Below are 16,043 nucleotides of genomic sequence, written 5' to 3'. Positions count from 1 at the left end.
AACTACCAGCTGCTCCGCGGGAGAAAGATGAGGCTTTCTACTCCCGTAAAGATTTACACCCTTGGAAACCCTATACAGGGTCACTATGGGTCGGAACCGACTCAATGGCACATAACAACAACAACAATACTTATTTTCTACCTTTTACATTATACATATACTTATGTTTAACAATCTGGATCAATGTTCCAATTTGCTATGTCTTTTCCTTTATACTAAGAGAGAGTGATTATGTTGTCTGGTGCATTACAAAAATCAACTCATTAACAACTTATCTGTTTGACAAATCCAATCATTAATATTTTTTAATTAGTTCAAATAGTACAAATTTAAAATCAATTTCTGAGTTATACTAAAGATAAAAACACACTCACCTGGAAACTAACAGAGTAAGTATAGGCAATTTTGATCTCCCCAGAAGCCTTGTTACTTATGTCCATGGGGGGTCCAGAGCAATCCGGTTTACCTATGTATGTATGTTTGAAGCTGTGGGAAGAAACATTTTAACAAGATGACGATAAAAGTACAGCGTAAAAAGGTGGCAAAATAAAGGTTAGAGATTTTGGACATATTTCACAATGCTGATGAATGTCAGAGGTTAAATTATTTATGCCACATATAATAGTAGAGACATTTATTTCATATAAACAATCAAAAGTGTATGCACTTTACTTGCTGTTGTTAAGTGCCATCAAGTTGATTCCGACTCACAGCGACTCCATATAGGGTTTTGAGGAGCAGCTGGTGAGCTTGAAACGCCAACCTTGCAGTTCAAACCTACCTTGCAGTCCAGCAGATTAACCCCAGTGCCACATCAGTTCTCCAAGCACTTAATATACATGTTTAGTTGTTATTAAGTGACTTCGAGTCAGTTCCAACCCAAAGAGACACTAGTACAGGTTTACAAGGGGCAGCTGGTGAGCCTGAACTGCTAACCTTGTGGTTAAAACTGACCTTACAGTAGATGTTAAAGAAACCCTAGTGGTGCAGTCATGATCCACATGAGGAAGATTGGATCTTGACAAGCTATGGACAAACACCGCAAAGTCTGAGTATTCCAGAACACTAATTGTGCTCATGAGAAATCAGTACATAGAACAAGAGACAGTTGTTCGAACAGAACATGGAGCACCGAATGGCTTAAAATTAGGAAGGATGTGTGATTCGACTGTATTCGTTCACCAAACTTATTCAATCTGTATGCTGAACAAATAATCAGAGAAGCTGGATTATATGAAGAAAAATATGGCATCAGGATTGGAGGAAGGCTCATTAACCTGCGATATGCAGATGACACAACTTTACTTACTGAAAGTGAATAGGACTTAAAATATTTACTGATGAAGATCAAAGACCACAGCCTTGGGTATGGGTTACACCTCAATGTGAAGAAAACAAAAATCCTCACTATTGGACCAATAAATAACATCCATATAAATGGGGAAAAGATTGAAGTTCTTAATGACTTCATTTTGCTTGGATCAATTACCAACACTCATGGAAGCAGCAGTCAGGAAATCAAAACAATGGACTGCATTGGGCAAATCTGCTGCACAAGACCTCTTTAAAGTGTTGAAGATCAAAGATGCCAGTTTGAGGTGCGCCTTACCAAAGCCATGGTATTTTCAGTAACCTCATATGCATGCGAAAGTTGGATAATGAATAAGGAAGACCATAGAAGAATTGATGCATTTTAGTTATTATGGTTTTGGAGGAGAATATTGAAAGTACCGTGGACTGCCAAAAGAACAAACAGATCTGTGTTGGAAGAATTACAGCCAGAGTGTTCCTTGGGAAGCCAGGATGGCCCAATTACTGGAGAAAGATACCATATTTGGTAAAGTGGAGGGTCAGAGAGAAAGAGGAAGACCCTCAACAAGATGGATTGGCACAGTGGCAGCATCAATGGGTGAAACGTAACAACGACTGTGCGGTTGGCCCTGGATTGGGCAATGTTTTGTTCTGTTGTGTATAGGGTTGCTATAAGTAGGTACAAACTTGATGGTATCTTAACAACAACAACAACAAAAACAACAGTGGCTGGAGCTCAGACGTAGCAACAACTGTGAGATTGGCCCTGGATTGGGCAGTGTTTTCTTCTGTTGTGTATAGGGATGGTATGAGTAGGTACAATCTTGATGGCGCCTAAAAACAGTAACAACAAAAACAACAGTGATTGGAGCTCAGTTGCTAATAGCTTGGAAATCTGAACCCACTAGCTACTCTGCAGCAGAAAGGTGTGGCCGTCTGCTTCCTAAAGCCTTCTTGTAGCCTTGGAAACCCTATGGGGCAATTCTATTCTGCCCTGTACCATATCTCCTGGGAGTTGTAATCTATTTGACAGCAGTGGATTTGGTTTTGGTCACTATGATAAATTAAAAAATTTGCACAAAATTATTACTCAAAGTTAAATATAAACATTTGAAAACACGATACTTGAACAGCATAAAAAATTCTCTAAAAAACTAACCGAGAGAGCTTAAATAAACTGCCATCTTGGTATGGCATGCATTCTTTTTAAACTAACAGTGTCATGACAGTATGACTAATGCAATGAGGGAAAAATCATAGAGAAAAATGGAATACTTAATCAAAAAAGGGTCTCACAAATACCTCATATGTACTGTCACAGTAAAAACAAGAAACTGAAGAGATATTCTTGCAATGGCTTATCCCCTACTGACATGTAGGAATTAGGAATTACAACAGCTGATAGATCTTTGATAGGAAGTAATGCTGCAAATACTTGAGGCAATGTTCATCGAAACATAAAGTGGAACACTGCCCAACCATTTATATCCTTTATTCCAAGCTGAAAATGGAAAAGCAGTCACAATTTTAAGACTGAAAACAAAAATAAAAAGGCACAATGACTTGACCATTTCTTGTTAAGTGCTGTCGAGTTGGGTTCCAAACTCATAGCGACCCTATATAGGGTTTCTGAGGAGCGGCTAGTGAGTTTGAATTGCTGACCTTGAAGTTCAAACAGATCTTTCCACCCAAAACTTAATCCTATTGTACCACACCAGGACTCCACACAAGAAAGAGGTTGTCAGAGGAAAGATGAAGGTAGCAGGAGACACGGAGGAATGTAAGACTTAAGAGCGAACAGAGGTAAAATGGTTCAGTAACGGTACAAAGGAATTGCAATCATTGTAATTAAGCAAAGCATATGACTGAATGTAAAACTGATGACCACTTATCATGACAGAAACATAAAGGAGGTTGTCAGAGGAAAGATGAAGGTAGCAGGAGACATGGAGGAATGCAAGCCCTAAGAGTGAACGGAGGTAAAACTGTTAAGTGATGGTACAAGGAATTGCAATCATAGTAATGAAGCAAAGTATATGATTTGTTGAATGTAAAACTGACGACCACTTATCATGACAGAAACATAAGTATTTGTATAGCTTCCCTGCATAGTCCATAACTCAACAGCAAATCGATTTAAAGAAAATTCTTGGTTAAAATTTGAAATATATTATATGACAAATATTGATTAAGTAGTAAATTAGCAGAACGCCAATCCTTTACACATTGGGTCTAACTTCAGACATAGTTACTTTGCATCAGTTTTATACCTTTTTGGTTCAAGCTTAGCAGCCACTAATCTTGCTCCCATGGACCCAGTCTCCACAACATGATAGTAAATTTTGATGTCAACATGGTTGAAGATGTAAAAGGTATCTCTTTCATGGAATTCTGACTGCAAAATAGAAATTAAAATTAAAGGTAGAAAACAAAGCCTCAAAACATAAAACTTTAAGCTCTGAGCCCCTACAAGTATGAAAATGTATGCTTGGAAACAATTTTAATCTTTCCCCATAAAAATGTCTAAGTTTTAAGCTTGTAATTTTATAAGCCAAAAATTAATTAGAAAGAAGTACAAATTATACTTATTATTTTAATTTTTACATAAAACAATATCAGTGAAAAACAACTTATCTACTATTCTCAAGCTATTTGCTTATAATAAAGTAAAAATTAAATTTTAGAATATACATGCTCTAAGCATACTAAATTTTATACTTTTAAACACATGATTTTATGATTATAATCTATCATGATTGTAACCTAACTCTAAAACAATAACCTAATTTACTCAAGTGTCTCTAATCAATTTTCACAAACGCACTAACCATGAAAGATAACTAGTATTACGATCAATTTCTACTACCATATCCTATCCATCAAGAGATTAAATCAGGCTGATGTGCTTATACAAATTTATATATAGTCCCAAAAACCTTTTAGCTGAAATCTATATTAATGCCTTAATTTTATTATTTTAAATATAAACTATAGCCTTAATGACACATGGCTTTAAAAAAGTATTGTTGTTGTTGCTAAGTGCCATGAAGTCAATTCAAATTCACAGACTGTCAGCACAGGGTTTCCAAGGAGCATACCAAACTGTTTTAAAACAAAATTTAATGTGCTTAAATTTAATCTGTAATACAAATCCCAAGGACTTACCAGGCTTACAATGAGGTCTTTCTGACTCTCTATTATCTCTATTTTTTAATGTAAGATTTAAGAATCTAACTTTTAATAGAGCTAAAGTAAAGTTCTAGCCCTCAGCATAGTGTATCTACATACAATTAGCATATAGATTGCTATATTTACAAATGTAATTACTCTCAGTAAGTACTATATTTATAGAAATAAATGAACCTTTGACAAGAGGTAAAACTGTAAACTGACTCTGAGTTATTTTAATTAGTTTAATTTATAAATTATTAATCTAGCTTGAAGGAACCTTGGTGGTACAGTGGTTAAAGCACCTGACTGCTCTTAGAGTTAGATAGTTTGAACCCACCATCCAATTTGAGGGAGAAAGATGTGAGATTGCTCCCATAAAGATTAGCGCCTTGAAAAGCCTCTGCAGCAGTTGTACTCTGCCTGGCAGTGGTCAATGTAAGCTGGAATGGACTTGATGATAGTGGGTTTTGGTTTTGAAGCTAGTTTAACTTCAAATCTATATAACTTTAATACAGAATATCTGAATTGTATTCAATAGATACAACAATTTCTGTGCAATGAAGACCGAATCCTTCTACCAAAAAGCCCCTTTTAAAACGGCACAGAGTTTATTATGAACTTACATTAATAACACAGGCATCTTTTGCATGACCTTTATCTGTAATGTAACAACCAATAGGAAATCCAGGATTACAGAATCTCTGACCATCTTCGACATCATAACACCATGTTACAGGCATATTATCCACAATCCTAAACATAAATAAAACTTAAGTTAGAAGAAAAATCATCAAACATGACTGTAAATTACCATCCAAGTCAGCATTTCACTCCATGAAATTTAAATGTCTAACAAATACCTTCAGATTCCAAAAAAACACAGCCAAAAGATTTTGATGATATTATGTCAACATCTTATATACTGTAATGAGAGAAAAACTGCTGTTTCTTTAAAACTGTATAAAATTACATAAGAAAAGGAGTTTTACAAGAGGGTTTCAAAAAATTTGTGGAACAACGCTATTAAAAGATAATGCTATTTTGGGGAGACCTGGGGACTCCTGGGTCCACAGTCAGTGGCGTGGCCACAGAGGACTAGAGTGGAGAGTGAAGCTACCAGCTGATAGGAAGAGAGGGCATACACACAAGAACACCCACACCTGCAGATGGTACCCACGTGACCTGGCCCCATGAATGGATGATCAGAACTCAACCAGGAGAAAAAGAAAAGGAAAAAAAAAAAAAAGAGTGACCTGATACAATTTGATGACCTTGACCTACACCTATGGATGCAGTAACCCAAAAGAGGGAACAAATATTTACAGCAAGACACATTCCCACCCCCTCCACACACAGAGTAGACAGAGATGGGAAACTTGGACATTGGATACTTAAAAGGCCAGGGGAGGGTGGGGACTACAAAGGCAAGAAGTGACTGGCTTACAAGCTTTCATGAGGGAAACTAGAGCTAGGGGGCATGGAGGAAGGCAGAATCTGCAGTGAGTACTACTATCCAATCTGTCTAGGCGGAGCTGATGAAATGAAATGCAGAAGTGTCACTTGTGATACAATAGTGAATGATTGTTATCAGGACTGATTGTGAGGGTTGGAAATGTAAAGGTAGATATTTTGTAGCAAGGAAGGGAGTGATTAACTCTCCATTCTAGGAGCAGAGGTCTCTAAGACCATCAACGGAGAAGAGCCAAGAGCGGGACCCTACCCAGAGAAGCAGCGAGGCCCGAGATGGCGGCAGAGACAATGACGTGGAGTGATGAAGATGACGTGGAATGATGAAGTGGCTGGGGACTTTGGATCCAGAGAGGGAGAGGGATTGTGTGCTGAAGAACGGGGGGGGGGGGGGGGGAGAGTGTAGGGGGTGGGTTTAAAGGGTATACCCTTTGGTTGGTTGATGATGCATGGAAGGGATTGGAACCATGGCAATGAAACGATGTACAGTGGAATGAATGTAAACCTAAAGTTCTCCCATGTAAAAAAACATATAATTCACAATAAAACATGGAAAAAAAGTAAAAAAAGATAATGCAATTTTTCCATAAAATTTTTGAAGCTATGAGTCAGAATTGGCTCAGAGGCAAACAAAATTTATAATTAGTCATTTAAAAATATAATTCTATGGAAATTTACATGGGGTCTTGATGTGGCATTTAAATATAAATTATCTTTAGCAGAATAAAGTTCTAAATAGCTGCAAATCAATAGATCTAGTTCTTAGGGAACAGTTTCTGGACCAGTATAGTAGAGGAGTAAATGCCTTCTATCACATTTATAATATAACTGCAAATATGGGAAAATATTCAGCTTAATGGCTAGCTGAAAATTATAATATTATTAAAAATGTGTTTAGTCTAAGTTATCTGTGAAAGAAATGCTGTTTTTAAAGCCTGTTTTTAAAGTCTTTCAAGATCTACAGTAAAAGAGAACTTTTTAAATTAAGAATAAAATTCGGAAACACTGTATAATGACATTAAAGTTGGAGCACACGGCCACCTATGCCCAGAGTATATTGCAGCATACAAATTTTTAAGTTAATAAACATATACCAACTGTACTAGTCATAAAACGAAGTCCTGGTGTGGCTCCATAGGACAAGCGCTTGACCTCAATGTTGGTTTGAACCATAAGGTCAGCTGTTCAAACACAACAGTCGCTTCTTGGAAACCCATACAGGGTCACTGTGAGTCGGAACCAACTCAATGGCACTTAACAACAACAGTTGTAGTCATAAAATGATACTCCATGTCATGTTTTGTTAATTAATATGCTTGAGGAATTGAAATTATGATTCTATAATCATACAATGTGCATACTAATCACCTAATAAAACATGTCTTATCAAATTTAGATGCTATTTAATAGTACCCAATGTACCAAAGTTTAGAACCATGTATACGATTAAATTGCTTATTATTATACCCAGTAGGCTAGCAGTTCCAGTGAAAAGACTATAAAATAATATTATAAACATAAAAACAATGCTTGTTGTTGTTAAGTGCCACTGAGTCGGTTCCAACTGACAGCAACCCTATATAAGGTTTCTGAGGAGTGATTGGTGAGCTTGAACCACTGACCTTCTGGTTCAAACACACTTTGCAGTCCAGCACATTAACCCACAGCGCTACAACAAGACTCCAAAGGCAATGCTATAGAAAATAAATTATTCAGATTTTCTGGAAGCCTAAAGAATGTGGCGCTATGGGCTAATGCGTCAGACTGCAAAGTCGTTTGAAACTGCAAGGTCAGTGGTTCAAAGCTCACAAAGAATCAGTTAATTACTTCAATTATTTAAAATAGAGAATGAAGTTCAATCTATGAATATAAACTTGTTAAGAGCTGTCAATTTTGTAGCTGTTGTTGTTGTTAAGTGCCATCAAGCTAGTTCTGACCCATAGTGACCTTGTACAGGGTTTCCAAGGAGCAGTGAGCTTGAACGGCTGACTTTGCAGTTCAAACGGCTTGGCAGTCTGGCGCATTTACCCACAGCACCTAACAGACCAGTAATTATCCTACAGTGCCACACTAGGACTCATGAACATAAAAAGCAATAGATTAAAATTATAATATCTTTAGAGAATACCAAAAAGATGTTTACTTGTGCTTTACTGACTATGGAAAAGCATTCAACTGTGAGGATCATTACAAACTATGGATAAATTGCGAAGAATGATTATTCTACGACACTCAATTGTGCTCATAAGGAACCTGTGCAAAGATCATGAGGCAGTTGTTCAAACAAAACAAAGGGATACTGAATGGTTTAAAATCAGGAGAGGTATGCACCAGGGTTGTATCCTTTTACCGTATTTTTTAAATCTGTATGCTGAGCAAATAATCAGAGAAGCTGACTATACGAACAAGAATGTGGCACGAAGACTGGAGCAAGACTCATTAACAACCTGCAATATGTAGAGGGCACACCTTGCTTGTTGGAAGTGAAGAGGTCTTGAAATACTGATGAAAATCAAAGACTACAGCCTTCACAATGGATTTGCACCTCAATGTAAAGAAAACAAAAATCCTCACAATTGGACCTATACACAACAACATGATAAACAGAGAAAAGACTGAAGTTGTCAAAGATTTCACTTTCCTTGGATCAACAATCAATGCTTGCGGGAGTCCAGCTCTCACAGGGTTGTGGGACACCAGAGGAGACGTGGAGTCGGAGGAAATGAAAGCAATGGAGAAGCCTCTGCTTAGTTAGCTGAAGGGGCTCTCTTTCTCTCTCTGCTTGTTCTTCTCTCTCTGGCCCGGTTCAGCAAGTCTTTATTTGTTATACTTAAAATTACACAGTACATAATGATTTGATACTTTGAACACTTTCCTTTTGACATCATCTCCTCTCCTACATGATAAATTGCTTCTTCTTATTCCCACTAAAAGATCAAGTTAAACCTTACACAAATCATTTCCACTTATCAGACCCTTGATTACATCCTCTTAGTAATAAAAGTTTCTATTAATCATCAATGCTTACACTACACTTTATTGTTTCTACTAGGTGATTATCAATCTTCTGTCCTACAAACTATGCTATTATTTTCATAGTAAAAGTATTACTAACATTTACTTAATTTTGTTTTCTAAAAAAGTGTTCATTAAATTGCTTAACCACAGTGTTCTTTGTATTTCCTTTCGCTTGAAGCTGTGAGGCTAAGACACAACCTGGCTAACTGCTGCAAGAAATATAGATTATTAAGTTTTGACCACCTTTCACTTATGTTCACTATTCTCTGCCTATTCACGTAGGTGCCTGTATGTAATAGTGGGGGTTTATAAATTCTGGCTGGTAATTGATTGTGGTGAGGTCTACAGGGATTGGTCAGCTTCACTTTAGTTTGTTATCTGCTTTTGTGATCTCATAAATGCAGTTACTTTGTACTTAGGTTTTCTGTGAACTGGAGTGGCACATACAATTTCCTTTGAATTCAATCCACCGAAGTGGAAAACAATTGTTGCCAGACTAGTTTTTCCTAAGGTTTATAGAGCTCATAATGAAATGCTGTGAATATAGCCATATTATATATTTTTACAAGTGAATTCAAAGTTACCCTAAAGAGAAGATAGAAAGCAACTTCTGAGAGCTATCAGCCTTGCATGATATCTCTCTTTCTGCTGGAACTGTGTCAAGGAGCAGAATTGGAGCCGCTCTCTACAAATGCTCATGGAAGCAGCAGTCAAGAAATCAAAAGACAGATTGCATTAGAAAAATGTCTTGCAAAAGACTTTCTTTAAAGGGTTCAAAAACAAAGATGTCATTTTGAGGACTAAGGTGTCCCTGACTCAAGCCATGGTCTTTTCAATAGCCTCATATGCATGTGAAAGTTGGACAATGAATAAAGAAGAGTTGATGGTTGATGTATTTGAATTACGATGTTAGCGAAGAATACTAAAAGTATCATGGACTGCCAGAAAAACAAAGTAAGGTTGTTTCTGAGACTCTGTCTCTCATATTTGGTAAAGTGTAGGGTCAAGAAAAAGAGGAGCTGGATCAACACAGTAACAGCAATTATGGGTTCAAATGTAACAACTGTGAGGATGGCCCAGGCCCAGGCAGTGCTTTGTTCTGTTGTGCAACCAATTCAGTGACACCTAACAACAACAACAACAAAGCTATTTTATTACAAAAATAAAAATAAAAACTATAGTGCTACAAGAACATCCAAATTTGTTGATCTAGCTTCTATGGCTTGATGATCAGAACTCCACTAGAGGAAGACAAAAAAAAAAAAAAAAATTGATAAAGGAAACAAGAGTAAATTGCTACAGTCTGATGAACCTGACCTATATTATGGATGTGCTGTTGTTGTTGTGAAGTGCCGTCGAGTCGGTTCTGACCCACAGCAACCCTGTATAGGGTTTCCGAGGAGCAGCTGGTGAGCTTGAACCACCAACCTTGCAGTTCAAATGGCTTTGCAGTCTGGTGCATTAACCCACACCAGGACTACTATTATGGATAGTAGTAGCAGCTCCAAATACCAAATGAGAGGGAAGGAGGTTTCACATCAAGTATCAATCCTATCCCTTCTGTATACAAGCTTGAAATAAGTGTAAATTGCTACAATTTGATGAACTTGATCTATACTTATGGATGCAGTAGCTCAAAATACCAACTGACAAGGAAGAAGGTTTCACATCAAGTATCAATCCTACCCCCTCTGCGTGCAAGGTTGATAGGGATGAACAACTTAGCCAATGGCTACCTAAAATGTGGGGGGGGGGGGTCCTATTGTGGCGCTGTGGGTTAATATGCTGGACTGCAAAGTCGGTTTTAACCTCAATGTCAGTGGTTCAAACTCATCAGCTGTTCCTTGGATACCCTATACAGAGTCGTTACGGGTCGGAAACGACTCAACAGCACTTAACAATAACAACATGAAGGCACGAAGTGACTTCCTTACAAGTTTTCAAGAGGGAATTTAGTTTCAGGGTATCAGGGGAAAAAAGAAGAAAAAAAATTATAGTGCTAGTTACAAAATGAGGAACCAAGGAACAATTAAGATGTTGCAAAAGCAAACATCTTAAATGTATCACTTATACATAGAAAAGGCTTGACACAGAAGCCTCTTCCTGGTGACAAAACCAGTAGCCATCAATCAGGTTGATTCCTACTCATGGAGACGCCATGTGTATCAGCGTAGAACTGTGCTGCATAGCGTTTTCAATGGCTACATTTTAGGAATTTTAGCCACGCTTTTCTTCTGAGGAATCTCTGGGTGGACTAGAATCTCTAACCTTTCAGTTAGTGTTAACTGTATGTAACAGCCAGGGACTCCTCCTGGTATAAGGAAGTTATTTAAAAAAAAAATAAAAATCTTGGAAATCAATGTAACACAATTTAAAAAACTTAATTTACTGACTTCCTAAATTGGGTAGTAGTATTTATTTGAATTTCCAACACAAAATCATACTCCTAAAGGTGTTGTTAGGAGTCCTTAAGTCAGCTCTGACTCATAGGGACTCTATGCAGAGCAAAACGAAACACTGCCTTGTTCTGCACCATCCTCACAATTGTTATATTTGAATCCACTGTGGCAGCCGCTGTGTCAATCCAGCTCTCATTAAGAGTCTTTCTCTTTCTCACTTATCCTTTATTTTACCAAGCACGATAACGGCCTTTTCCAGGGAGTGGTCCCTCCTAGAAACATGTTCAAAGTACGTAAGATACTCTCTAACCTCTAAGGATCATTCTGGCTGTACTTTCAAGCTAGATTTGTTTGTTCTTTAGACAGTTAATGGTACTTTTAATATTCTTCACTAATATCAAAATTCAAATATATCAATTCTCTAATCTTCCATATTCACTGTCCTACTTTTGCATGCATATGATGCAGCTGAAAATACCATGGTTTGGTTCAAGTGCACCTTAGTTTGCAAACTAATATTTTAGCTCTTGAACATTTTTAGGAGATCTTGTGCAGCAGAATTGCCCAATGTAATAAGCCACTTGAGTTCTTGACTGCGACTTTCATGATCATTAATTGTGGATCCAAGTAAAATGCAATTCTTGACAACGTCAATCCTTTCTCTATTTATCATGATGCTGTTTATTGGTTACAGTTTTGAGGATTTTTGTTTTCTTTATAATGAGGTACAATCTACACTGAAGGATGAGATCTTTGATCTTCACGAATAAGTGCTTTACTTTCAGCCAGCAAGGTTCTGTCTTCCACACACTGAAGGTTGCTAATGAGACTTTCTCCAATCCTGAGGCCTGTTCTTTCTCATAAAGTCAAGCTACTCAGATCATTTGCTCAGCATAAGTACTGAATAAGTATGGCGAAAAGATACAACCCTGATGCACACCTTCTCTTATTTCAAGCCAGGTAACACTGCTTTGCTTTGTTCAAATGACTGCTTCTTGGGCTGTGCACAAGTTCCTTATGAACACAATAAAGTGTTCTGAAATTCCCATTCTTTGCAATGGTATCCATAGTCTGTTATGATCCATATAGTCAAATGCCTTTGTATAGTCAATAAAACAAAAGTAAGCATCTTTCTGGTATTCTCTGCTTTCAGCCAAGATCCATCTTACTTCATCAATGATAATATTTGTTCCATGACCTCTGAATCCCACTTGAATTTCTTCAGCTCCCTGTCGATGTATGGTTACAACTGTTTAAAAAGTATCCTTAGCAAAATTTTACTTGGATATTATATTAATGATATTGTTCAATGGTTTCCACATTCTTTGGGGTTACCTTTCTTTGAATGAGCACAAACACGGAGCTCTTTGGTTGGCCAGATGGCTGTCTTCCAAATTTCTTGGCATAGATTAGCAAGTGCTTTCCGTGCTACATACATTAGTATGGTAAAACACTTCGGTTGTATTCCACCAATTTCTGGAATTTTGTTGTTTTTTTTAAACCAGATCCTTCATTGCAGCTTGGACTTCTTCTTTCAGTATCATTGGTTCCTGATCATATGCTACCTCTTGAACTGGTTAACATCAACAAATTATTTTTGGTACAGTTAGTCTCTTTATACCTTTCATCTTCCTTTGATGCTTTCTTCATTGTTAAATATTTTTCCCACAGACTCCTTCAATACTGCAAATTAAGGCTTGAAGGTTTTCTTCAGTTCTTTCACTTGAAAAATGCCAAGTATATTTTTTCCTTTTGATTTTCTAATTCCAGATCTTTGCATAAAGCACTATAATGCTTTGCTTTGTCTTCTTGAGCTATAGTTTGAGATATTCTGCTCAGCTCTTTTATTTCATCATTTTGTCACACGCTTCAGCTATTCTGTGCTCGAAAGACGTTGGAGTCTCTTCTGACATCACCTTGGTCTTTTCTTCCTCTCCTATCTGGCCTCATCCCACAACTCGTTTGGTTTTAGGTCATTAGTGTTCAGTGACTCACATCTGAAAATCAGGTGGGATATATTCAAGGTCATATTTTAGCTCTCACTAACTTGTTTTCATTTTCTTCAGCTTCAGCCTGAAGTTGCATATGAGTAATTGATTCCTAATCTTGTATTGTGAAGAAAGTGTGAGAAGAGGGCTCAAAAGGATAAACAGTGAGTGACCGGTCACAACTTTTACCACTGAAGACTCCTTTTAAAACAGGTTTACCAAAGAAGCCACATTTATTATTTACTTATTTTCCTAGTAATCAATTTCCTGTTTTTCTTTTTTTTTTTTTATCAGAATGAAATAACACTATGCACTCAGCAAACTGCAGTCAACAAAAGCAAAATCACTTGTCATTTTAAGTTACTGTGTAGTTTTAAAGGTGCTCTGGTAACACTGTAAGATAAGCACTGAACTGCTAACTGCAAGATGGACAGTTAAATCTGCCAGCCACTCTATGTGACACAGATGAGGTTTTTTTTTATTTTCACAGATGTATACTTTCGAAAAACCTATACAGGGTCACTCTCAGTTGGAAGTGACTCCAAGGCAGTGAGAATGAGAGTGAGAAGAGAAAAAGTTTCGTATGTGTAAACTGATGCTATCCATTAGGGTTTTGAAGTTTAAAAATAGCTCATCATTCCTTTTTGCTAAGTGGCAGACTCTTGGATTAGAAGCCCTTTTTATTCCATAAACTATACCATCCATTCAAAACCCCTTTTGTTCCATAATCAAGTGATTCTATAACACTAAAAAATCATTAGTAATCTGAAAAACAGTTAAATAATTACATTTTTATAAATGAAATGTTAAATTTGGAAACATAGGCATGAAATATAATGACAAACCATGTAGGTCTGTAATAGAACAAATTTAGGTGCCTGGTGCTGATATTAAAATATTAGTCAATCTCAAAGCTCAAGAACGTAGGATTGACTGCTAACAGAGTAAACGAAAATGATCCTCACATTCTGTTCTGATGTGCCGAACAAGACTCAAAGCAGTCATTAATTTAGGCAAGAAAATTAACTTGTTAATTAACTGACTGTTCTCTATAATGTGGATAATGAATTGGTACATTAATAATACAAGGCAGCTTCAAAAATTCATGGAAAAAATTCCATTATCTTTTCATTCCACTTTTCCACTAACTTTCTGAAGCCCCCTTTATATTATTCAGGCATTATTAATCATTCAAACGATGACACAGTTCGAAGGTAAGGTTCATTAACTTACAAGGAAAGAAATTATGGCTAATTAATGCAATGGAATATATGCAACTATGAAAAAGAGTCAGGGAGACAGAAATGTACATATGTTTTTAACATGAAATGATGCTTGAAATATTTTTTTGAATGCAAACAGGAAGTTGCCGAATAACGTGTGCAGTAACATTTTAGCTGAGTTACTAAAAAAAAAAAAAAAGTTAAATACTCTTCTATATACCTGTGTATGCACAGATAATCTGGAAATACACATAAAATACAAAAGGTGCTAAAGAATAGAAACTGGTGTGGTAGAACATTTACTTATTAATATATGCCTGTACTGTTTATCTTTTTACAGATACTTTATAATTTAGAAAAAGATTATGCCTTAATGCAAAGGATAAATAAAACATGCTACATTCACAGTAAAATTCTGTAACAGAACACTGTATTTTTAAAGATTTTTCAAAATTTTCATGGGTACATAATTATTTACCTTAGTCAAGTTGCCTATGTATGCTGAAAATCAAGTTACATAGTAAAAATTTTCTGAAATTAAGTCAACAGAAATCTATTCTTCCTCAATTAGCTTATCTCATCCTAACCTCTTACATTAATAACAATAATAAAAATCTACTACCTGACTATTTTACGCATTAGCAGTTCATGTCTGGCAGTAATGAACACTGAGTTGTGAGGAAAGAATAATGCTGGCTGTGACAGTTAAGGTTCTATGTCACCATAGTTGGTCATGATTCTCAGTGATATGGCAGTTACATAATAATGTAGCCAAGCTTCCATTTTGTGATCCACTGTGGTCATCTTCCATGTTCACATAATGCCAACTTCAAATAAAAACCTGGTTTTTGGAACCTAATTAATGTTGACAAATGAGAAGGGGTTGTACTTAACTCATGGTTCAAATAAATGTATCAATGTGAGCCAATGTTTTTCTAATGATGTAATGAACTGAAGCACTTTGCCTAAAATTATCAGATTGTATATGACTCAAGATACTTTTAAGGAAAATTAAATTAATAACCTTTTCTAATCAATGGCAAAATCATCATTTACTAGTATGTTTTCAGTTATTATTTTAAGTAGATTGGTTTAAGTTTACATCTGATAAACCTAGTACAAACTATATAGCAAATTTTACTATCAAATGCTTTAAAAATTGGCATATTAATTGCTCTTTTGTTACATCTAATTACATTTACTAAGCATCCTGATCTCAAAATGGGACCTATCATAACTGCATCAGAAGTTAATCTAAAATACATCTAAGTACTTTCCTATGAGGAAGCTATAAAATAAGAAAAGCTGCTTTTATTTCTTCAGAAGTAAGACTCCAAATAGTACGTTAAAAACAGAAAGGTAGAAAGGATAGTTAAACTGCTCACAAACCTAAAGCAGCAGTCTTTCATTTAGTACAAATGGACAGTTACTGGAATAAACGGAGGTGGATGGGGCTAATAATAAAA

General features: G+C 36.3%; 1 protein-coding gene across 1 annotated transcript in view; it reads right to left on the bottom strand.

Annotated features, from left to right (window-relative positions):
* Positions 1 to 16,043, bottom strand: part of LOC102835998 (transmembrane 9 superfamily member 2-like) — a 64,137-nt gene that overhangs the window by 11,145 nt on the left and 36,949 nt on the right. Inside the window, exons 5-7 of the mRNA XM_006870792.1 lie at positions 5,106 to 5,235; positions 3,582 to 3,706; positions 375 to 486 (exon numbers count right to left, since the gene is read on the bottom strand). Of these exons, the coding sequence (XP_006870854.1) occupies positions 375 to 486; positions 3,582 to 3,706; positions 5,106 to 5,235 (367 nt within the window). The remainder of the gene's footprint in view (positions 1 to 374; positions 487 to 3,581; positions 3,707 to 5,105; positions 5,236 to 16,043) is intronic.

The sequence above is a fragment of the Chrysochloris asiatica genome, unplaced genomic scaffold, assembly GCF_000296735.1.
Source record: "Chrysochloris asiatica unplaced genomic scaffold, ChrAsi1.0 scaffold00151, whole genome shotgun sequence".
Lineage (NCBI taxonomy): Eukaryota > Metazoa > Chordata > Mammalia > Afrosoricida > Chrysochloridae > Chrysochloris > Chrysochloris asiatica.
The sequence above is the reverse complement of the archived record's forward strand: the minus strand, read 5'-3'. Positions and strand labels throughout refer to the sequence as shown.